The sequence below is a fragment of the Triticum aestivum genome, chromosome 4D, assembly GCF_018294505.1.
Source record: "Triticum aestivum cultivar Chinese Spring chromosome 4D, IWGSC CS RefSeq v2.1, whole genome shotgun sequence".
Taxonomy (NCBI): Eukaryota; Viridiplantae; Streptophyta; class Magnoliopsida; order Poales; family Poaceae; genus Triticum; species Triticum aestivum.
The window spans coordinates 484,869,087-484,892,157 of NC_057805.1; the positions used below are offsets into that span (position 1 = coordinate 484,869,087).

The 23,071-nt window shown below is 50.5% G+C and overlaps 1 protein-coding gene and 1 long non-coding RNA gene across 2 annotated transcripts; both read left to right on the forward strand.

The window, feature by feature from the left end:
* Positions 1–3,100: 3,100 nt before the first annotated feature.
* On the forward strand, positions 3,101–7,108 carry LOC123098884 (uncharacterized). Its single transcript, XR_006448013.1, has 2 exons — positions 3,101–5,254; positions 5,456–7,108. It is a non-coding gene; the product is annotated as an uncharacterized lncRNA (long non-coding RNA).
* A 12,695-nt stretch (positions 7,109–19,803) lies between these two features.
* LOC123098885 (expansin-like A1) lies at positions 19,804–21,739 on the forward strand. The gene is made up of 5 exons (XM_044520961.1): positions 19,804–20,086; positions 20,222–20,331; positions 20,475–20,659; positions 20,907–21,039; positions 21,171–21,739. The coding sequence occupies exons 1-5, from the start codon at positions 19,930–19,932 to the stop codon at positions 21,417–21,419; spliced, it is 834 nt and encodes a 277-aa protein (XP_044376896.1). The 5' UTR covers positions 19,804–19,929; the 3' UTR covers positions 21,420–21,739.
* Positions 21,740–23,071: the final 1,332 nt, after the last annotated feature.

Below are 23,071 nucleotides of genomic sequence, written 5' to 3' on the forward strand. Positions count from 1 at the left end.
TGCGAAGACGCCCATGGGAAGACTATAGCGAAGACGGCGACTAGACTCGAAACCCCACCGTAGCTTACGAGTGGGACGTTGTCAAACTCTACACGAGCCTAAACAAGACTTCGTACAAGACCTACACCACCGAGTTGGACGCTTTGACGCATACGCAGGTATATGAACTCGCTCAACACCTTTCTCTTTGATTCTACTTTTGACCGAGAGTGGGAACTTACCAATGTATATGTAATAGGTAAACTGGTGGCCGTATCGACAAGACCGAGAGTGGGACTTTGATCTGAACGTGATGTGCGATGCGGACCGTGGTCTCTGGCGGTGCATCGTGCCCATGATCTGTGTGTACGCCGTCGAGTGGCACTTGCCACACCGCGTGGCCACGCAGTTTGGGATTTATCAGCATACCCCACCGGGCCAGCCCACCGATACCGGCGGCCACGCGCTCCACCTGTGAGCGCTTTGTTCTCCGTGCCCATGATTTCATTACGCTTATCATGTTTCTTATGATGATCTCTTGGCTATGCCTTGCAGGATGAGCCGGCAGAAGAATCAGTCGATCACAGACTGGAGAGAGGAGCATAAGACTCATATGGCGGCGTGGGACTGACGGAGGTACCGGAAAGATGTGGAGAGGAAAGTGACTGACTGGGATGCTTACGTGGGCTGACACATGTGGTGGTACGATGATGGCCAGAAGCACCGTCTTCGTCTTAGGCCTCGGTGGATGGCGGAAGACTTCACGGAGCTGGAGAGGGATGACCCCGAGGAACAGGCCTACCAGACCGGCATCAGAGACATGCACAGTGGATTTAGGGAGTTTGCACCCCTCATCAACAGAGTGGTAAGTTTGAACCGACGGTTGTATTAAACTATTTTATTCGTCATCGTGACTGACTTATGCCGTTGCAGTCCGGTGAGCGGAACAGATGCATCTTTGAAGCCTCAGATGCACTAGGTGATCTCCCCGAGAGCGTACAATCTGAGAACAAAGTGATGGGGACGATGAAGGTACAATTTCAGCCTCCTCGGAACAGATGCATCTTGTTCACTTGCAATCAGTCGATCTGATACTTATTATGACCTTGTTTCATTGTGAGTGCAGAAGTTCGTGCAGCGTTGTCGCAAGCTGGTAGGGCTGCTTGGGTGTGCTGGAGCTGGGTCAGTTGAAGCTTATCAGCCTGTAGCCACACAGGGTCTCATCGGCTCATCGAGCCATGCTCCCTCGTCGTCTAGGTTGGCTGGGGAGGAGGAGGAGGAGGAGGAATCCACACATGAAGAAGGGGAGGAGAAGGAGGATGAGAGCAACGGGGAGGAGGAGTACGATGAAGATTATGGACCTCCACCAACTCAAACATCTCAAGCATCTCAGCTGCCGAAGAGGAATCCGAAGAAGAAGGATTTGCTGAGTCCGGACCCTTTCCAGAGACCGGTTCCTCGACGGCCCAAGAAGAAGACCGAAGAGACTCATTCAAAGAGTAACGAGGACCGAGGACCGTACCTCCAAAAGGGGAAGGAGCAACTGATTATGCTCTTCGCTACTTGGCTCTTTTAGTTTGGTTGAACTTGTCTAGTGGTTGTGAAACTACGTGCAACTATGTGTTTGGTATTTGTGGATCTATGTGTTTGCTACTATGTGAAACTCCGTTTACTGATTAGTTGAAGTTGTTTGAAATGTTATATGCATTTCAAGTTATCTAATGTAGATCTATGTGATGCCTAAGTTTATTTGTTTAAAATATGTGATATTGCTGTTATATTTGTGAAACTTGCTGTGATATTGCTGTCATATAAAATTTGAAAACAAGCAACCAAATGAACTAGAAACAACAAAACAGATGACCCTACCGCCAGGGTGCCTGGCGGTAGGGTCAGACAGCTTACCGCCAGCCCCAGTGGCGGTAGGGTGAACCTACCGCCAGGGCCCTTGCATATTTCGTTACAGAACCTTCATGCAGCAGAACACAGGACCCTACCGCCAGGGGCCCTGGCGGTAGGGTCAGACACCCTACCGCCATGGGGCCTGACGGTAGGGAGAACCTACCGCCAGGACCATTGCATCTTTCGTTACAGAATGTGTGTACGGCAAAACCCTGCCACATCCTACCGCCAGGGACCCTGGCGGTAGGGTTAGACAGCCTATCGCCAGGGACCCTGGCGGTAAGGTACTTATCCACGTCAGCACGCGGTGACGGCCGCCGTCCCCCTCCGTCACATCCTACCGCCAGGGCGCTGGCGGTAGGCTGTCTAACCCTACCACCGGAGCCCCTAACGGTGGCAAAAGGGTCAAATTCTGAAAATCTTTCAAACCGGGGTCAGATCTTGATTTTGTTTGTTAAAAGGGTCAAAACACGAAATTTAGCCACGTACGCCCGGAGAGGATGGGCTGAGCATAATGGCGGCATCGGCACCCACGTACGCGCGGTGCTTTCTACCTCGATCGCCTTTTTTTGTCATCGGGAAAGAGGTGATGGAGACGCATGGCATGGTAGCTCCCTCTTTCCGTCTTCTAGATAGACGGTTGATTATAGAGATTTAAAGGGTCTGCAGTGCGGGATGTCGAACGGTGAAGGAAAATGACTGGAAGCGGCGAGGCAGCCGACGATGAGATTCGGTGACAGGGACAAGCCAAGGACACGTACGACCCGAATTAGCTGGTACATCGACGCTGATGACCATGGAGGAACTAATTTGGTTAATGGCCGATCGCCATGTACGTACAGGCTCGCACGTCCACATACATACAGTACAAACAGATCCAGATCCTCCCCTGTAGAGTACTAATTACTGTACAGCGACGGGATCGTCAGGGAGGACACAGTTGATCTAATAACTCGGTCCTCTGGACGAGAAGACGACAGAGAAACCCACGCACGCATGCCCCGGCCGCTGTACAGACAGAACCTCGTCAGTGGGCCAGAAGCTCTGGCATTGCATTATCTATACTACTATTAAAATAGCAAACATAAACCCCTCTAAAGCCACCCAACAAATTATACGCGGAGTAATCAAGACCCTCCGATTAAGTCAACTTAAACATATCCTACAGTCTATATTACGCTAATGATGTATCAACCAGATCGACGTCTCAGATGAAAAGTTCTGCCCAGCAGACGCCGTGGTCTGCCAATCCTCTTCGCGCTTCGTGTCCCCCGCCCGCAACTCGCGGATAGATTCCGCCCGTCTCCATCGTTCCCCACCCCTCCCTCCTGGCCTCCTCTCTCCTCCTCGCCGCCGCTACAGGAGGCCGCCGGGCGAAGCTCGACTTGCGTCGGCGGCGCCGGGTTCGCTCTCCCTCGAGCGGCGTCAGCGACGCGGGATGCGGCAGGCTCGGCCTGCGTCGGCGGCGCCGGTGTCCCTCTCCTCCGTCGAGCGGTGGCGGCGTGAGGCGCATCAGGATCGACCTGCGTCGGCGGCGGCGGCGGCGGGATCACTCTCCTCCGTCGAGTAGCGGCGGCAGTGCGGGACGCAGCGGGCGGCGCATCGCGGTAACCTAGCTCCTTCCCGTACAACCATTCCGTCCCCGTGCTCTATTCTGCCCGACCCGACTAGGATTCTGCCCGTCCCCGTGCTCTATCCGCGCCTCACATCCCCCAGCCTCCTCTCCATGTGGCCCTGCGATGCTGCCGCCTCGCTGTCCCCATCGCTCCCCGTGCCGGTTGCAGCCTCCCCAACCCTCCTCTCCATTCACCAGCTTCGCACGGTCTCCACGGCTGCTACAACAATGTTCATATCCTAGATTGACGCCGCATGGGTAGCAGCTGGACCCCGTCATCAACCAGAACCAGGTAATACAAATCCGCCTATGCGTCTTCTATTCTTAATCATTGTTTCTATACAGGTGGAGAGACAGCCCTGCTCGAGTTGATGTTGCTTTATGTGGTTACGAATTACGATCATAGAGTTGTCATCCTCGGTACCTTGGTCATCCTCACATGTCAACCCGCCATCTAAAAGAAGCGACATTGAGAAGAAAATGGGTAGAATGGTGTACCTGCTGATGTGTTCTTTATACTCCTATATGCGACTTGTTGGTTCAGAATCCGTTATGTGATTACTACATTATCACAAAATGTTAGATGTGTTTGTTAACCATGCAAGGTAAGTAAATACCGCGTAAACAGATCCCATGCCTATTCACCCCCGGCTCTACCCAAATCCCCACCTTGAGCTCCTTCCTCATGTGGATAACCCTTGTCGAGTTCTATATAATTGATTGGATAACCCATGTGGATTTCCGTATAACTGCTTTGCTGTAAAATTTGTCCAAATCTAACTAATGCATGACGGTAATTTCAATCTCTTGTGTTCCTAGATTTTATTACAAGATTAATTACTGGGTCCTATGAATTTTTTTAGTAAAAGATTTGTGAGTATTTTTCTGCATCGGGTACTATGAATTGATAAATGTTGGAATGTTGACTAGATTGTCTATACATTGGTTGAAACAAACAGGTTTCTTTTTCTTTCCCATTCTGTTGACGCTAACAACTTGATCTGATTACATTTGCGTTTGCATTACCATTCCTCAAACAAACACATCCCTAAATGCTTTACTTGGTTTGGTCTTTTGGGGTATGCCAGATTTCTTTGTTTCATTAAAGGATATTGGTTATTATGTAAATTTGACCCTTAACAGTTCCTGACGGAAAGTATATATGAACTCCTAAATGTCTTGAAATTTTGCAGCTCATGAAATGGATCTCTGTTATAGTGAAGGAACCAGAGGGAAGGATGCTACTGTCTTAGCAGTGGTGTTGATACTTAAGCACTCCACCTATTCTAATTTTTTTGTACCTTTTCACAAATAACTATCAAACTTATGTATTGTCATGCAACCTAATCTGTGTTCTCCATTGCATCAGCTACAATTTTTTTTGAGAAAGAGACTAAAAGGCGTATAGATGAGTAACAGATATGAAAAATACTTGTATACATCATGTCTTGGATAAGAAACAGTATGAAAACTTCAATGAAAAATTGTTAGTCAATATCAAACAGCCGCAACTATCCTGATTTGACGACGCTTATGCCAATTCAGTTGTTGTAGCAGAGTATTGATCTAATACTCATTTGTATATATCTTTTTAAATCTAATAAGTGAACGGATGGTCATGAAGTGATGTTTAATTATCAAGATGTGAACTCAATTCTTCGTCTACTGAAATGTTCTTTCGACAGGTGATTATGTGGAGCTTGTGAAGGAAAAAGGCAAACCAACAAGCTTGGGCAATCGTCTATTGGCGACAACCTGGTATAGATGACCTACCTATTGTTAATTTTCCAACTCTCACTTTGTAGGTCTGCAATTGTATCTCCTGTACTAAACAAGAGAGCATTTAAATTTGACACCTACAAATTTGTGGCTTGCTGCATAGGGGTTTTCCATATCTACATTCTAATATTCTCCATATTTTTTTTATTAACGTTCATATCAAATGTTTGTGGTATGTAGGTTCAATAGTTGACAAAACTGAATCTCTCTTACCAGCTATGACTACATGGTCAATATATATACATGTGCAACATCCAAAAAGAGAGATGTCATCAAACTTCTCATTAACTTTTTCCGGTTCTACTTTCTCCTTTACTGTTGAAAGCATATGGAGTGCTATCAATCAATATGAACAACTTCCTGCCGCCTCTCTTCTGCTGGATTGCTTTTTTTTCTGAAAATATTTGGTAACTCAATATTTTTCTCTTAATTCATGAGATTATATAGTGCCAAGATTTTACTGGTTTCATCTTGCGTGTTTGTGCCATCATGAGTTTGTTCTTTCTGCGGGAAATGGCTATATGACTTCAGATCTTGATAATTAATTTCGGAACTTCGAAAATTCTGGAGATGAAGAATGTGTCAGTAACCTAAAACACATATTGAAGTATCATTCACCGAGTAGTGCTCAGATGGTAACTTGGTGAGTTATACTGCATATCAGTGCAATCACATTTCTGTACTTTCCCTCCAATATGGAGGTACGTACAAGGCTGTAAATATTAGTAGCACATCTTCTCACATAAGTTACCAAAGTCATGTCCTTCTATTTTTACCCTTCTCATGCTCATAGAGCTTGGAAAAGGGTTGCTAGCTTTGGTAGCTTGATTTTGGTCCGGGGGTACAGATTTACCGTGGGAACGAGGAACAACAATGCTACGTAAATTAGAAAACATGTATTCTTCTATGAACTATATAATAATTCTGAGCCTGTATGCATATCAGTTTTGAGATTCCAGTTTCTACTATTGTGGATGCTACCAGTTACAGTTGACAAGAATTTATTATACCTTTTTAGGATGTAAATTCGAAACCCGTAATTTGCATTCCTGATCTTTTTAATTATTCTTGTTGTGATGAACATTTTAAGGGTGTCAGTGTTGATATGTGCCATAAAACTCGCAGGTTTCTTTTAAGCTCTTTCATTAATGATGTTTGCTCCTCCTTTGTACTTCTAATTATTATGGCAGGAAGTCTCACTACTACACAATTCATGCCTCTGCCAAATATTCTAATCATTTGTATTTTTGAAGTTGTAGATGATTAGATTTTCAGCTAATTTTCTGTTGTAGCATACACATTGTGGCAAGCTAACACTGAAAAAGTAGAAATTGGACGCCTCAAGTTCCTGAAGTTTTCATGGCAAAAAAGAGAAAATACTAGACTTAATGAGCGCGGACAATGGAATTCTTGATTTTTATGCGTGCCATTCAAAAGATGTGACATATTTGTAAGCCTTGGAGCTTGTACATTGGCATGAGACCACATTCAAGACCAGAGTTAGTTTTTTTAGGGAACGATCAGAGAGTTAGTGAGGATGAGGGAACCTGCTTTTGTTAGAGTTGTTCATGGATGATGGGAGATGCGGTTTTGGGCCTCCCATATGTTTGTTTGCGCCTGAATATGAGTGTACTTCCTTCAAGACGTAATACAAAAATACTTGTTTTTGCAACGTAATGTGGATATACATGATTCTATTGGGGTGTGCATACTTAAGGATATCATGAATGGAATATTGTACTTTTTTGCGATGAAATGAAACATTGTACTTGTATAATCAATTTTGTCCACATGAATATAATTTTATCTGATGCTTCAGATGATTACAGCTCATTCAGGCTATTAGATTTTTGGATGCCCAATCATTTGTTACAGCAATTAGATGTTTTCTATGCATTGCAATATGCAACTAGGAAGGTTTGTAAATCTTACCAAAGTATTTTCTAGAAATTTACAGGTGATGTTTTTTGTTGGCTCATATGAATGTATTTTTTTTTCTATTGTGCTATCGTGCGTTGCACGTGCACACTTACTAGTAGAAGAAGAGAGTTGATCCAGTTTATAAGGGAAACCGGATCAAAAACCTCAATTATAAGGAAAACCGAATCGAAAACCTTAGCTGTACAGACAGAGGGGTGCTGGAGCTACAGCTAGTCGTAAGTGCGTGGGGCTCAGGCGCAGGGTGGGTTCGACTCGAGCACCTACCCGGGCGACCGAGCCCGCGCCGCCCATGAACTGCACGCACACATGGTACGTCCTACACTGAAGTGCGCGCTGCCGTTACTTCATGAGTCAGGCCACGATGAGCAGTCTAAGCCAGCCCCTCACATACGGCCTGGCGGCGAAGAGGAGGGCGGGTAGGAGAAGTCAGGTGAGACCTGCTCCAAGCCACCGAGTAAGGACTTGTCTGGTCCACGAGCATGGGCCCGCGGAGATGCATGCGGGCGACGGCAGAACAGAATGAGAGAGAACAAGTGGGTGTCGCATCAATCCATCTGACGAGCTGAAAATGTCTTCCCAAATTGCCCTCAAATCTTGTATACTGCTCGCGTTAAAAAGCAGTGCGCGCTGTACTGCTAACCCAATCCAGGCAGTATACATCTCTTTGAGGCGTTGGATCATCAGGAATGAACAGCCGATATTCATTTCAGGGTACCATAAAAGAGCTCAGACTGAAGTGCGCGCTGCCGTTACGGACGCCGCCCATGAGTCCGCCAAGCAGAGCACGGCACGGCGATCCCCCGTGTCGCGCCGTGCGCGTCCATGCACCGAGCTAGCTCGCCGCCCATGAACTGAAGCAGCAGGACGTGTCGCCACCGCGCGACACGAGCCTCGAGATCGACTCAACCAGGAGACAGGTGCAGCCAAATACGCCACGTCGGCGCCACACCGTTCAGAGCCATCGGGGCAGGCCACGCGCTGCGCCGGTAGGTGATCGCTCGTGTTCGGACGCGGCGTCCGGCGACCGTCCGAGTGTAAGCAGGCACGGTCGACCTGGCCAGGGTTCGCATGTCGTGACGTCCGGAGTGCACGGCGCCATCCCGAGACGTGAAGGGGTTTTGGGACGGTAGCGAGCGGAGGCGGGAAGCGCCCCGCCGCATGATGGGCAGCTTCCAGCCCACGGTTTAGACCGAAACCGGACGGTGCGCTGGCCAGAATCCGATCGACGCGACAGGCCGGCCAACCTGGTCGCCGCTCGCCGGCATGGCCGCCTTGTTGGCTTGTGTCACGGGGGCGGGCTACGGGCGCCAGGATCCCTTGTAGCCCCTCGTGCTCCCACGACAAAATTGACAGGTTAACCGCATCTAAACCCACATTATTATAGGCTGGCCGTGCGGCGGTGCATGCACGCTCGTACGATCAACACTGTGCCCAGGTTTGGCTTCAGGCAGGCTGGTGGTACGTAGAACCGATGTTTCTGGAGCTACTATCAATCATCGTAGTAGTAGACACTGGGGCACTGGGCAGACACGATCGGGATCGAGCATGCACTTCTTTAATGAAAATGATGATATGAGGGACGATTAAGATTAAATACGCGGCGCGCGTTAATACATTAGTCGGTCGGTCAATGGAGTTGTTGGGCTTGTCATCACAAATTGAATCGTCACTCCCTCCTCCCTGCTGATTCTTTGGACACCCAGAAACATGCCACACGGGCGGGTTATTGCTGCAGACGAGACGCTCCACTCAGCTGCTTCGTGCGTAAATTAGGACTGCCGTTTTCCCAACCTTTTTTTTTCAGTATATAAGTAATAAGTAAAGTATATAAGCAGGGAAAAACCTACTCCACTCATCGTGTGCCAACAAGAAAACCTAACACACGTCAAACAATTTTGTTGCATGTCTAATGATCGTCTTATGGGTACGTTAACAGTTGGAAGTTCATTTTTATATGTGTCCCATGATTAAGAACTAGTAACAAACTCTACAGTTCCAAGCAGTTATTTTTTATATGTGTACCATGATTAACTTACTAGAACTAGTAACAAACTCTACAGTGCCAAGCTGTTATGCACGACAACAATAGGCTGAATCCCCTAAAAAAGGGCTGAATCAAGTGCTAAATGGAAAGACATGTCAAAAAAAGTGCTAAATGGAAAGAGAAATACGGTGGATGGGTAAGACTAGCTAGGTTCACTTTGTACCGGATTTTTTTTCCGGCAAAAAAGCGATATATATGCATATCAAAATGACACCGACTACATCGGTCGCTGCAACGATACAATATCAAAAATCTAGTTAAGGCATTAAAAATGCATACAACCCAAAAACAACAGACTCCACTTTCATTGACGTCATGTGAACTACGAGAAAGGTTCTTCGACGACAAAAATTCTATGTAGAAAACAACGTGCAATGCCGCAGTCGTCGAATCTAACCATTCAAGATCAGATATTGGGTTTTCCGATGCGAAGCATCACCGAATCTAACCTTTTAAGATCAGATCTTAGGGTTTCCAACGCACAGGCGCTACGCACAATCCAACGCACAAGCGCTACGCACAGATATTGGATTTTACTGCCGCAGAATCCAACAATTTAAGATTAGATCTTGGGTTTTTCGACGCGCAAGCGCCGTTGTCGCCGTATCAAACCATTCAAGGTTAGATCTTGGGTTTTCTGACGCGCAAGAGCCCACGTTGTCGTATCAAACCATTCAAGGTCGGGTATTAGGTTTTCACCCCAAAGAGCGCGTCCGTGCTATTCAAACCAATGCCTTCAACAAAGACACGATGTGTAAACATCGACGAGTTGTGACAAAGGGTGACGCGTGTTGGAACAACATGTCGGTGATGCCGGAACCGACCGCAGGTGCTGGAGATGACGTCTCCCATTGCTTTGGCAGAGGGCGACGCGTCATGGAGCCAGCTTGCCAGTGATGATTGAACCGCCCGATGAACATGATGTGACCTTGGAGACTACATGCTGGAATCGGCCGCCGAAGATGATGCGACCATGGAGACCACATGCTGGAACCGGCCGCCGACAGAGCTGCTGCAACCCATCGGAGGGCGTGCTGCAACCATCGGAGGAGGGCCTAGTAGGTGATGCAAGCCATGCGTTGGGGCCGCACCGAGCGCGGGTGCTGCGGCGAGCTGGCAAGGGCGACAGCAACGATCATGCGTCGTGGGAAGGCGGAGCTGCGAGCAGGGATTGTAGTGCTGGAATCAGCTGGCGGCGGAGCCCCGACCGGCTTCGTCGACGCTTTTCTTTGCATCGGACATGGCCACCACGATGACGAGAAGGGGGAAGGGAAGGCCGCCCCCTACTACTAGCGTTAGATCTTGGGTTTTCCAACGCGCACGCATCATTGTTACCGTATAAAACCATTCAAGGTCAGATCTTCGGTTTTCTGACGTGCAAGAGCCCTCGACGCCGTATCAACCCATTCAATGTCGGATATTAAGTTTTCACCCCAGAGAGCGTGTCTGTGCTATTCAAACCAATGCCTTCAACAAGGACACCATGTGTAAACATCGACGAGTTGTGACAGAGGGCGATGCATGTTGGAACAACATATCGATGATGTCGGAACCAACCGCCAGTGCTGGAGATGACGTCGCCCATTGTTTTTATAGAGGGCGACGCGTCCTGGAACCAGCTGCCAGTGATGATAGAACTATCCTACGAATATGATGCGACCATGGAGACTACATGCTGGAACCGGCCACTGAAGATGATGCGACCATGGAGACTACATGTTGGAACCGTCCACCGACACAGCTGCAACCATTGGCGGCAGAAGCTGCAACACATCGGAGGACGTGCTATAACCATCTGAGCAGGGTAGAATAGGTGATGCAAGCGAATGTGAAGGAGCCGCACTCAGCGCGGGTGCTGCCGTGAGCCGGCGAGGGCGACAACGGCGACCAGCATCATGGGAAGGTGAAGCTGCGACCAGCGATTGTCATGCTGGAATCAGCTGACGGCGGAGCCCTGCCCGGCTTCGTCGATGCTTTTATTTTGCATTGGACATGCCCACCACGGTGACGAGAAGGGAGGCTGCCCCCTGCTGCCAGCGTTGCTGCGAGCCGGCCAAGGTAGCACAAATGCGAGAGTTTCGATTGTGCCAGTCTGAATGCTTCAATCTGTGAATCATGTGGAGAGCAAGGAGAAGGTGTGAGAGGGGAGGATGATCTGATCAAACGGATGTGTTCGACTCGATTGTCCAGTGGTAATGGCTAGGGATCGGGTTGTCAACACACAAGCACTGTTGTCGCAGAATCCAACCATTTAAGATTAGATCTTGGGTTTTTCGATGCGCAAGCGTCGTTGTCGCCGTATCGAACCATTCAAGGTCAGATCTTCGGTTTTCTGACACGCAAGAGCCCCCATCGCCGTATCAAACCATTCAAGGGTGGATATTAGGTTTTTACCCCGGAGAGCACGTCCGTGCTATTCAAACCAATGCCTTCAACAAGGACACGATGTGTAAACATCGAGGAGTTGTGACAGGTGACGCGTGTTGGAACAACATGTCGGTGATGCTGGAGCCGACCGCCGGTGCTGGAGATGAGGTCACCCATTGCTTTGGCAGAGGGTGACACGTCCTGGAACCAACTGCTAGTGATGATGGAACCGTCCGACGAAGATGATGTGACCATGGAGACTACATGCTGGACCTGCCCGTCGAAAATGATGCGACCATGGAGACTACGTGCTGGAACCGGCCACCGACAGAGCTACAACCATTTGCGGCAGAAGATGAAACTCATCGGAGGGCGTGTTGCAACCATCGGAGCAGGGAAGAGTAAGTGATGCAAGCGAATGCGTTGGAGCCGCACAGAGCGCGGGTGCTGCATTGAGCCAGCGAAGGCGACAACGACGATCACATGTTGTGGGAAGGCGGAGCTGCGACAAGCGATTGTCGTGCTAGAATCAGCTGACGGCGGAGCCCTGACCGGTGTCGTCGATGCTGCTCTTTGCATCGGGCATGCCCACCACGGTGACGAGAAGGGGGAAGGGAAGGCTGGTGTGCTGCGAGCCGGCCAAGGTAGCGCCAATGCGAGACTTCCGATTTGTGCTAGTCTGAATGCTTCGATCTGTGAATCATGTGGACAGAAAGGAGAAGCTGTGAGAGGAGAGGATGATATGATCAAACGGCTGCGTTCGACTCGATCCTACAGTGATAATGGCTTGGGATCGGGTGCACACTACCCGCCAGTCGACCGGCACAAAGTACTACTCCCTCCGTCCGGAAATACTTGTCATCAAAATGAATAAATGGAGATGTATCTAGATGTATTTTAGTTCTAGATACATCTTCTTTTATCCATTTTGATTACAAGTATTTCCGGACGGAGGGAGTACCTTTTATTTGTATGTCATCTCGGTCAGTATGTAACAATTTTTTTTGCGAAAAAGTATGTAACAAATTTGACGATCCAAAACTAAAAAGAAAAACTTTGAGACAACAGAACTTAAAGTATTCGAAAGCTTCAAACGGTTCGGCCACTCCCCTCCCCCTTCTCCTCGCGTACTCCTGGTGATGGTTCTCCTCGCGTCGCCTCCCCCCAGGCGGCGCCAGGGGCCCCGAAACCCTAGCGCCGCCAGCACCTTCTTGCCGCCCCTTCCTGCCGCCGCTGCCGCCGGCGTGGGCCGCGGTGGCGGCGGGCCCGGTGTCGAAGGTTTCTGGGCGGGTGGATGCGGCGGATCCCATCTGAGGCGGCGGGGGCGGCTCCTCTCGTGCGATCCAACGGCGACGGCTAGGATGGCGAACCCGGCTGTGCTGCGGGGGCCGGAGCACCATCACCAGCGGAGCGGCGGCCATGCATGGACGGCGGCGGTGGCAGCGCCCCATCCGGCGGGGTGGGCTGTCCTGGTCGTGATGGTGATGGCGGTCACTGCGGATCCAACGCTCCGTTTGGATCCGTCGCGGGGAGGCCTTCCGCCGACCGGCGGCGCGTGGAGGGACCGGTGAGGAGGTGCCGGATCTCCGCCGGAGTACCGACGGCGACATACGTCTTCGTGGCGAGGTTCCGCTCGGTTCCAGCCAGCCACGAGGTCGGGAAGACGTGGCTTCCGGTGAAAATCGCGCCTAACTGCGGTCTTGGCGGACGATGGCGGCGTCTCAGACGTCGTTCCCTTCTGGAGGCCTCGTCGTTGCAGGTCACATCAACCTGATCGGGAAGTTCCGGGGGAAACCCTAGATCTGGGTATACCGGATCGGACGATGACGGTGCCTTCGGTATCGTTCTCCCTCATGGGGGCATCGTTTTGGAGCAGGTGCTGGTTGGAGGGGACAAGAGGAGGAGCGGTGTTTCCTCTGCTCCATTGATGACGGCGGATCTCAGCGGCATGGCGCAGTGGAGACTCGGCGCCTGATGAGCGGAGAAGGACTCGTGCAGGAGGGTGACGCTGCCTGGCGTCGTGGTGGCGTCGGCGGCAGTTAGACCGGGCAAGGTTGATGCAGCAGTACAACTCTGAAGATGGATTGGTGGCAGGTGGCTGCGGCGGCCTCATACCCGGCAGGCGTCTGGTTGAGAAGCACGCCAGACTGATGGGTGCCCATACCCGGCAGGCGTCCTGGTTGGGACCTCAAGTCTTAGATGTTAGGTTTGGCTGCGAGGTCTGTTTGGTATTAGGCCAAGACTTTCAGCGCCCCTACATCAACTGGATAGGGATAGCGACAGATGTTGCTAAGTTTGGTGGCTTTAAGCTTATTGTTGTATGACTCTGTAAGGTCTTGTGTCAATAATTAATAAAATGGCCGTATGCATCGTCCAGATGCAGAGGCCGGGGGTCGTCCTCCTTTTCTAAAAAAAAGAGTATGTCATACTCCCTCCATTCCAAAATATAGTGCGCCCGCGCTTCCCGAGGTCGAACTTTGATCATAAATTTAACGAACGAGACCGACTGCGGCGGGAGAAAAAGTTACATAATTAAAAACTTCTTTCGAATACGAATTCACTGATATAATTTTTGCTCCCGCCGCAATCGGTCTTGGTAGTTAAATTTACGGTCAAAGTTGAAGCACGGAGATAGAGGAAGCACTACATTGTGGAATGGAGGGAGTACCTTTTATTTGTATGTCATCTCGGTCAGTATGTAACAATTTTTTTTTTGAAAAAGTATGTAACAAATTTGACGATCCAAAACTAAAAAGAAAAACTTTGAGACAACAGAACTTAAAGTATTCGAAAGCTTCAACAGGTTAGGAGTATGTCATATGAAGTAGAGTTGGTTCTCGCCAAAAGAAGACCAGTTGTACAATTCTATAATTTATATTACGTGGGCGTGGGCTATTATACAAATATTTCAGAAAAAAATTGGTAAACGAACAGGGTTGCCCAAAACATCGTCCTACCGGAGGGGACATACACGATGCCATGGCAGATGACACCACACAAAATCGACCCCTATCACATCATCGTCACACTGACACCATTTTCTATCGGGGGCCGGTTTTGCGTTGCGTGGCGTGTGGCCGGGTGAGATGCATGCCGTACTACCACCAGGCGATAAGCCCGACTAGACCGATCCGATCCAATCTTTCTCCGTCGCCTTCGCTTTGGCTTTGCTTTCTCTCCGCATCATGCAAAAAGAAGGTGGCCACTTCCGTTTTGTTCATTCATTCCTATCCTCCCCCACCCCCACTCACCCTCCCCTCCCTCTGTCCCATCCATCTCTGATCCCTCCACAATTTCGTTCAACGCTCGGCCGCCGCGCTCTCCCTTTCTGTGCACGCTCCACAAATCAAATCAAATCCAACGTACTTCTACTTCACCTCCGATTCTCATTCCCTCTTTTTCAATTGTATCTTTGTCTTGCCCTTTCTCTCGTAGTACACCTTTTCCTCCTCTGAATAATGCAAATACACAGTTCCAGTTCCACCCGGAGCCAGGCATCATCAAGACGATGTACGCGCGTGCGTGCGTGTATGATTGGCCCTTGACAAGTCCGTGTTGTCCATATTGTTAGTTTCGCGTGTGGAATCAACAGATGATGTGTGCAGCACACGGGCCAGCAACATGGACCCGTCGAGTCATGTCGCTTTGCATACTAATCCACCCCAGACTCCGGCGATCGTCGGTAAAAGCTGTGAATCTGTGTGAACGAAACCAACCAATGCACCGGAAAACCGTGAGGATCTTCGTCAAAATGATGATGCGGGGTGATGGTTACCCTGCTCAAAATCGTGAGCCTCAAGGGTCCTGCAAAACGGAGTGACCCGGACCGGCGGACGGGGACGGAGGAGAAAGCTAAAGCGGCCGATCTTGGACAAAGTTAACCTCATTCCAAAGTTAATCAACCGATGACAGTCGTCCGACGATTGGTCCAGTTACTGTATATGTATCAACACCTTGCACACCACCAACCCCGACGTCGTGCGCGAACCCAAACGGAATACGGCACGGCAGCACGCACCGTCTCTCAATAATCTAGCCTCATCCCTTCGACCCGTTGCGGTCGATGATGTACTGTACTGTATTTTATGGACAAATCGCATGATTAATGAAGAGGAATTGGTGATGCGGAGAGGCGACGGGAGGAGAGGACCAGAAACGGAATAAATCCAACGCTCTGCAACAAGGGAAGCTCACCCGCCATCCATCACGGGCTAGGGCTAGGGCTAGGTGAGAGCGAGACCAACCCACTAGCAGCCCGTTGTTCAGTGTTAACCACCAGTTCAGAGAGTACTACTAACTAATTTTATGTATTTGATTCCTTTGGAATATCATTGCTAATTTATTTTGCTTGAACGGTTCAGACTATATTTTGTCCCACGCCATATATGCTGGATGAGCTAAAAAAGAAAGAAAGAATAGTGCGTGTGCACGCAGCCAGAAATGTTGGCGCATCCAGAAATCGGAACGGTCCCATCATTTCAGTTGATTATAATTGTACACTACACACATATATGAAAAGAAACGAAAATATTCTGAAAGCATCTTTATTTTTAGATCATTGTATTAGGGCTCGTATTAAGGGGGGAGGGACCACGGATTTGCAAGCATCTTTTTTTCTGTAGGCCCATCGATCGAAATCCAAGGGTCAGCGTCAGAGTTTTTTTTTAAGCCGGCAGCGATTCGATAACTCCACATTCCCGTCGAGAAGCGTATGCATACTTTGATTGATTGATTGCGGGACAAGAAGAGCATACCAAGGTACAGTACAAGACGTGCACAGAAGAGAAAATGTGGTGCTCCTTCCACGCTAGTTGATCGTAGAGCTTTCGTTGCCTTCATTCCCCGAGCGGACAGTCGCGTCGCCTACACTGCACAATCGATCATAATAACTCCTCGACGACTACGGCAGTTGCAACTGATTACACGGCTCACACGATCATGAGAGAGATACACGGGGTGTACGTAGCAACACAGACGTTAAGACGTGCACGTACCATGTTTGTACACCACACATACACTCGGGCGCCCTGGTTCGACGCCACGTACGGCGTGGAAGCAGACCATGCATCTTCCTCGCGAAATCTAGCTGCCGTCGTCCATCGTAAGCGCAGGTTCGCCACACACGCGCACACGAAGGAGAGGAGGAGAGAGGAGCACGCGCGCATGAGTGCATGTACGTAAACGTCAACAGCGGCCGCATGCAGCCGATTTTTTTTGCCTCCGAGTCCCGAGAAGAGCGCGACGGCCACTAACCTTTCGGATCGGCCGCCCATGCCCACACATGCACTGATGCACGACGCGACGAGAGGAGAGACACGGCCGGCCAGGCAGGCAGGCATGCATGATTCGTTGCTCCGTGGCAAGCGGCCAAGAGGGCAAACTTTTTTCTTCCAAACTTTACTTGCGAGCTCGTGGATTCGCCTTCCCTCAACATGCCGTTCAGGCGGCCGATGACGGGAAGGAAAATCTCAGTGTCTCCGCTTCGGTTAGTAGGTTATGTTAGTTTTTCTTTGTCCTCACAGGTGCGATGGTCGGGCGGATGTAGACGCTTATTCTTTGAGTTTGTATTTCGAACTTTGATCATCCTCGGGTTCATCCGTTTGGACGTAGTTGACGAAGCTTCAGCGTAGATTTCCATCCTCTCCTTGAAGCGTTGAGCTTAGGCTTTCTCGTCATGTGGCAAGATTTGGTGCCATGTGCTTCAAATCTATGCAAGGGTTCAAAACCGAGGACTGCGGCTCCAGGGTGTTGGTTCTTAGGGGCACGCACACGAAGACTTTCCGGCTATCATCGACAAGGTCAAGCCGGCTCTGGTGTCATGTTTGCTGCGTGTCGGTGGCTTCATTCTGACGGCTGTAGTGATCGTTCGGTTGAGTGTGGCGTTGCAAAGGCCAAGCTCCTTGGAGCTTGTTGTTTTGCAAAAAATAAAACAAAATGTATTTTAAAACTTTCAAGAACAGTCAATTTTTTTTTAGAAATACATATGAATATTCTTCAAGTATGTTGAAATTTCATCAACTAATTTGATTATTTGCATGCTACACAAAAAACCAAATATCAGACCCAAATACAACAAAGAAAAAGCCTCATTTAATCTGTGTATTTGCCTTTTTTGTGTACGTCACAGATGAATATATGTTCATGAATTTTATACATGTATACTACAAATATGTGTACAACAACGATGTGGAAAGGGTTCAACAACGATGACTGCAGCTCCAGTGTGTTGGTTCTTAGGGGCAGACACACAAAGTCTTCTCGGCAGTTATCGACAAGGTCAAGCCGGCTCCGGTGTCATGTTTGCTGCGCGTCCGCGGCTCATTCTAATGACTGTAGTGATCATTCGGTTGAGTGTGATGTTGCAAAGGCCAAGCTCTATGGAGCTTGTTTTGCAAAAAAATAAATTAAAATATATATAAAAGTTTCAAGAAATGTCAATTTTGTGTACAAATACATATGGATATTCTTCAAGTATGATAAAATTTCATCAACTAATTTGATTATTTGCACGCTACACAAAAAAACAAATACCAGACTGAAATACAACAAAGAAAAAGCATGTTTTAATCTGTGTATTTGCCTTTTTTTTGTGTACTTCACATATGAATACATGTATACTGTATACTATAAATATGTGTACATGATTTTTTTTTTCAGATTTAATGAGATGTGGAAAAGCTATTTGCACTGATTGAGCTCGATTGAGCTCAATTGAGCTCGACCTATACATGCACTTTTTGTCGGTTTGTCTTGAAATACTGATGTAATTTTTGTTATATTTAAGATGCTTTTGTATTTCTGATTAATTTTTATAATCGATTTGATCCTTTATGAAAAATTAACGACATTATTCCCACGGGAATGAAACGCAAAGCATCTTTCGGCGGCCCTAGCCAAATCCGAGCGTCAGTGTCATGTTTTTTTTTTTGAAGCCCTTAGCGATGGACACGATAACTCAGCCTTCCCGTCAGGCGTAACATACATGTTGATTGCGGGACAAGAGCAACTAGCTAGCATACCAAGATACGAGACGTGCACGCACGGAGAGAATGCGGCATTCCTTGCTGCTGGTATACTTATAGATGATCGTAGAGCTTTCGCTGCCTTTACTCCTCGAGCAGACAGTCGTGTCACGCTACACTGCACTATCGATCATAACTGCTCTACTACAACCACTGTTTGCAACTGATTACGCAGTTCACACGGGGTGTTGTACTACGTGACAGCACAGACGTTAAGACGTGCCGCGTCTGTACACCACACACAGACACACTCCGTCCCGTCGTAAGTTAAGATTCTTGGAACCGTAACCACGCACGCACGCACATGAGCGCATGCAATGCATGTGAACGTCAAACAGCGGCCGCATGTAAAGGAAACGACCTCCAAGCCCCGAGGGAGGAGCGCGACGGCGATAACTTTCGGAGCGGCCCCCCATACCACACATGCACGACACGACGAGAGGAGAGACACGGCCGGCCAGTAGAGGCATGCAGATGCAGGACCAGGGAGGTCGATCACGTCGCTTCGATGCTCCGTGCTAGCGGCCAAGAGCAAGAGGAGAGGGCCGCTCCTGCGCAGTGGTCCGACACCCGGACGGCGGATCCTCTTCTTTTCTTGCGCACCGCTGTTTGCTGCCCCCGGCGCGCACGGGTGGCATCGTCCCCGACCCCCACCGTATCACGCGATCCCTTCCTTTTTCCTTCCGTTTCTTGTCCGCTTCCCTGTGCGCCGTTTCCCCGCACGGCCGCCCACCCTCGTGGCATTGCCGCGCGCATGTCACCATGCACCTACACCTCCTACTCTGCTCTCTACTCGCCTCTGTCGCCGGCCCGGCTGGGGCGCTGTCGATCGTCGCGTCGACATATACGGCCGGCCCGCGCGAACCCTCCCGTCGCCGTCGCCGTCGCGCCGTCCGTATCGGCACGTGCCCTGTCCTCACCTCCATGTACCCTACCTACACACAATTATACCTGCCTGCCTGCTCACTACTTCCACTACTTACTCTACGTAAGATACCACTACTGATACTGCTACTGTGAAAGGCGTGCGTGCGGGCGTGGGAGAGAAGTGGAGGAAAACGTGCAGTGCAGGCGTGTGTGAACCCGCTCCTCTGTTTTTTGCGTGAGCTGCAGTGCAGGGCATATGGGTCGGGACTGACTCGGGGTGGTGTATATAACCAGTCGTCACGCACAAGAATCATCCTAGCCCCCCCCCTCTCTCTCTCTCTCTCTCTCTGAGCTTCTCTCTGCTTCAAGCAAGAAAAACTCTGCTCGGGAGAAAGGAAAAGAGAGAAAAGAAGATGGCCGTCTCTGTCTGCCCCGGCGCCTCCCCATCCATCCTTCTGCTGCCGCTCCTCCTCCTCTTGCTCTGCTCCCTCCCGTCGCTCGCCTCCGCCTGCGACCGCTGCGCGCGCCACTCCAAGGCCGCCTACTACACCTCCTCGCTCACCCTCGCCGGTACGTGCCCTCATCCATGGATGATGGATCATGGATGGATCCCTCCACCTGCTCTGTTTCTGTTTTCCTCCTGTGTTGTGTGGGTTGCAGAGCAGGTGGTTCTGGGTTCTGATTGGGTTTGCCTTCTGCGTGCAGCCGGCTCTTGCGGGTATGGCACGGCGGCCGCCTCCTTCAACGGCGGCCTGCTCGCCGCCGCCGGCCCGGCCCTGTACCGCGGCGGCGTCGGCTGCGGCGCCTGCTTCCAGGTAGCTACCAAGAAATCTTGTGCCCAACGGCTTCGGCTTGTCTTCCTTCTGGATTCACTTGCTTCCTGATCATCGGCTTGCCCAAGAACCGGGCTATCTCGATTCCTTGACTAATCAGGTCAGCTTCGGTGTGCCGATTGCAGGTGAGGTGCAAGGACAAGAAGCTCTGCAGCGGCGCCGGCGCCAGGGTCGTCGTGACGGACCGCGCCAGGATGAAGACGAACCGCACGGACCTGGTGCTGAGCAGCCCGGCGTTCGCCGCCATGGCCCGCCCCGGAATGGCCGCGCGCCTCACCAAGCTCCGCGCCGTCGACGTCGAGTACAAGAGGTAAAAGTGAAATCACCTCTAGCTCTCCTTTTTCACCAACCGCGCGCCATGTGCTGCTACTATCTTTTTACCACCTTTCAACGCTGTAATAAGCAAGAGAAACGAGGCAAATAGTCTCCACCCAACGTGCCACCATAAATAAGCACAGGACACGATTTGTCTTTACAGTAGTTACTAGGACGACCAAGACTTGGAAGCGGCTAGCTGGGGCTAAAATTTATTTGTCGGTGTTGATGCGCGTGTGCAGGGTGCCGTGCGAGTACAGGGGCAAGAACCTCTCGGTGCGGGTGGAGGAGCGGAGCCGCGCGCCCAGCGAGCTCGCCGTCAGGTTCCTCTACCAGGGCGGCCAGACCGACATCGTCGCCGTCGACGTCGCCAAGGTAAGCAACAATCAACGGCAATCCCTCCCCCGCCCTCCCCAAGAATCTCTCACAGATGCCTTGCGACATTTAAATTGCACAGCGCGAGTGCTTGTTTCTGACTGAATTTCATTTCGTGATGATGGGTGCAGGTCGGGTCGTCGAGCTGGAAGTTCATGACGCGGGAGCACGGGCCGGCGTGGAGCACGCGGCAGGCGCCGGCGGGGCCGCTGCAGTTCAGGGTGGTGGTGACCGGCGGGTACGACGGCAAGTGGGTGTGGGCCGACCGGGAGGTGCTGCCCAGCCGGTGGCGCGCCGGCGAGGTGTACGACACGGGGGTCCAGATCACCGATGTCGCGCAGGAGGGCTGCTTCCCGTGCGACACGCAGGAGTGGAGGTGAAAGCAGGCTCTAGTAAACAAACAATCAGGAACAAGGAGCCAAAGAAGAAGCTGCTGGCTCCTCGTTTTGGCCGGGCTCTGCAAGCGCGAACGAGGAAGGATCACAGCACAACACCACACCACACCGGAGATGATTAGTTTAGTTTAGTTTAACGCTTGACACCAGATGATGACTCATAGGGATCCTCCTGATCCATCGGCCACTTTTGCTGCCGCCGCTCTTTTCTTTTCTCTTTGTTTTGTGAGCCTTCTGTATGTACATGAGCTGCTGACGTGAAGATAAGTAAATTAAGTAGAGCATCCCTGGGGAGTGATAACGCATGACGGCGAGGCTATGTGTGTAGCTTCACTGCTTGAACAACTTGTCCCGATGGATGACCAAGGGGTCTCCAAGGCTGACCCGTAAATTTGCTCCGTCATCTGTCCGTGCATAAAAGAACCAGTCCATGGATATCGATGACGGAGGCTGCCACAAAACCAGAAGAAATTCATGCAAACATGACGGATTTTATATAACATGACAAAATTCATTACATTTCAGAAATACTTCAACTAAAAGCGACTAGAGGTATAATTTTTGACGTACTTCTATTCTAAACCTAATCTAAATGATCGACGCCCGTCCCCGTATCCGGCCATGAGCCCTGAGAACTGAAGCTCCATCACTTACCTTCGCCATCTCCAGTTCCACCTTAACACTCTCTAGCTCTGCGTTCGCAGCCTCCGCCACTGCAGCTTGAGCGACTAATCTGTCGCCGATTATCAACCCACCAAGCTTGGCTTCAGGCGGAGGGGAAGATCGTTTGCCTTCCCGGCACCCAAGCGGTGGCGACCTACCATGCACTACTCTTCCTCGGTGCCGGCAGCACCCGCAGACGTGCCGGCTTCATGGTCGTGAAAGCGGGTCGTGGCATTGGCGGAGTCGGCGATGTCGTCCTTGTCGTTGGTCTTGCCCCACAGCTCGTGCGCTGCCTCGTCCAACTCCTTGTAAGCGGCTTCCAGTTCTGCCTGACGCTGGCGGTGCCGCCAGCGGTCAAGGCGGATCTCGCGGGTGGAGTGGTAGGACTCGAGCAGCGTCGCCTGCTCACCACGTTCGCGTCCGACGCGATCGCCCTGCCGGCAGCGAGCTGCTCCTCCGCCTACTGGTGCTCCTAGAGGAGCTCGAGGTTTTTAGGCCGCGTTGGCATGTGCCTCCCGGAACTGCTCCTCCGACACCATGTTCATGTAATGAGCACGGATCTCGCCAATGGTCATGGTGCCATGCACCGACGAGGATGGCGCCGACTCGTCCTCGGCAGCGTCCTCCATTTGGATGTCATCTCCGGCTGCCTATCGGCCTACCATCCGGCATCAATAACGACCATCTCCTTCTGCTCCAACGATAGTCCGTCCCAGAGAGCTTTGGAGCGCGAGGAGGCCATGATGGGAGTGATGCAAAGAGAAGAAAGGGATTGGAGGACGATGTTATGCGGCTATGGCTTGGGTTGTAATTTATATAGCGGGCGAATGACAATGGTGGACGGCAGACACACGGACCGACAGCCGTGCTGTCGTTTGAACACGAAGCAGACGCGTGCACCAGGAAGCGGCGCGGACGACGTTCTCTCAGCCGACGCGTCGCTTCAATGCCAGCTCCGGTGAGAGGTCGCGTCC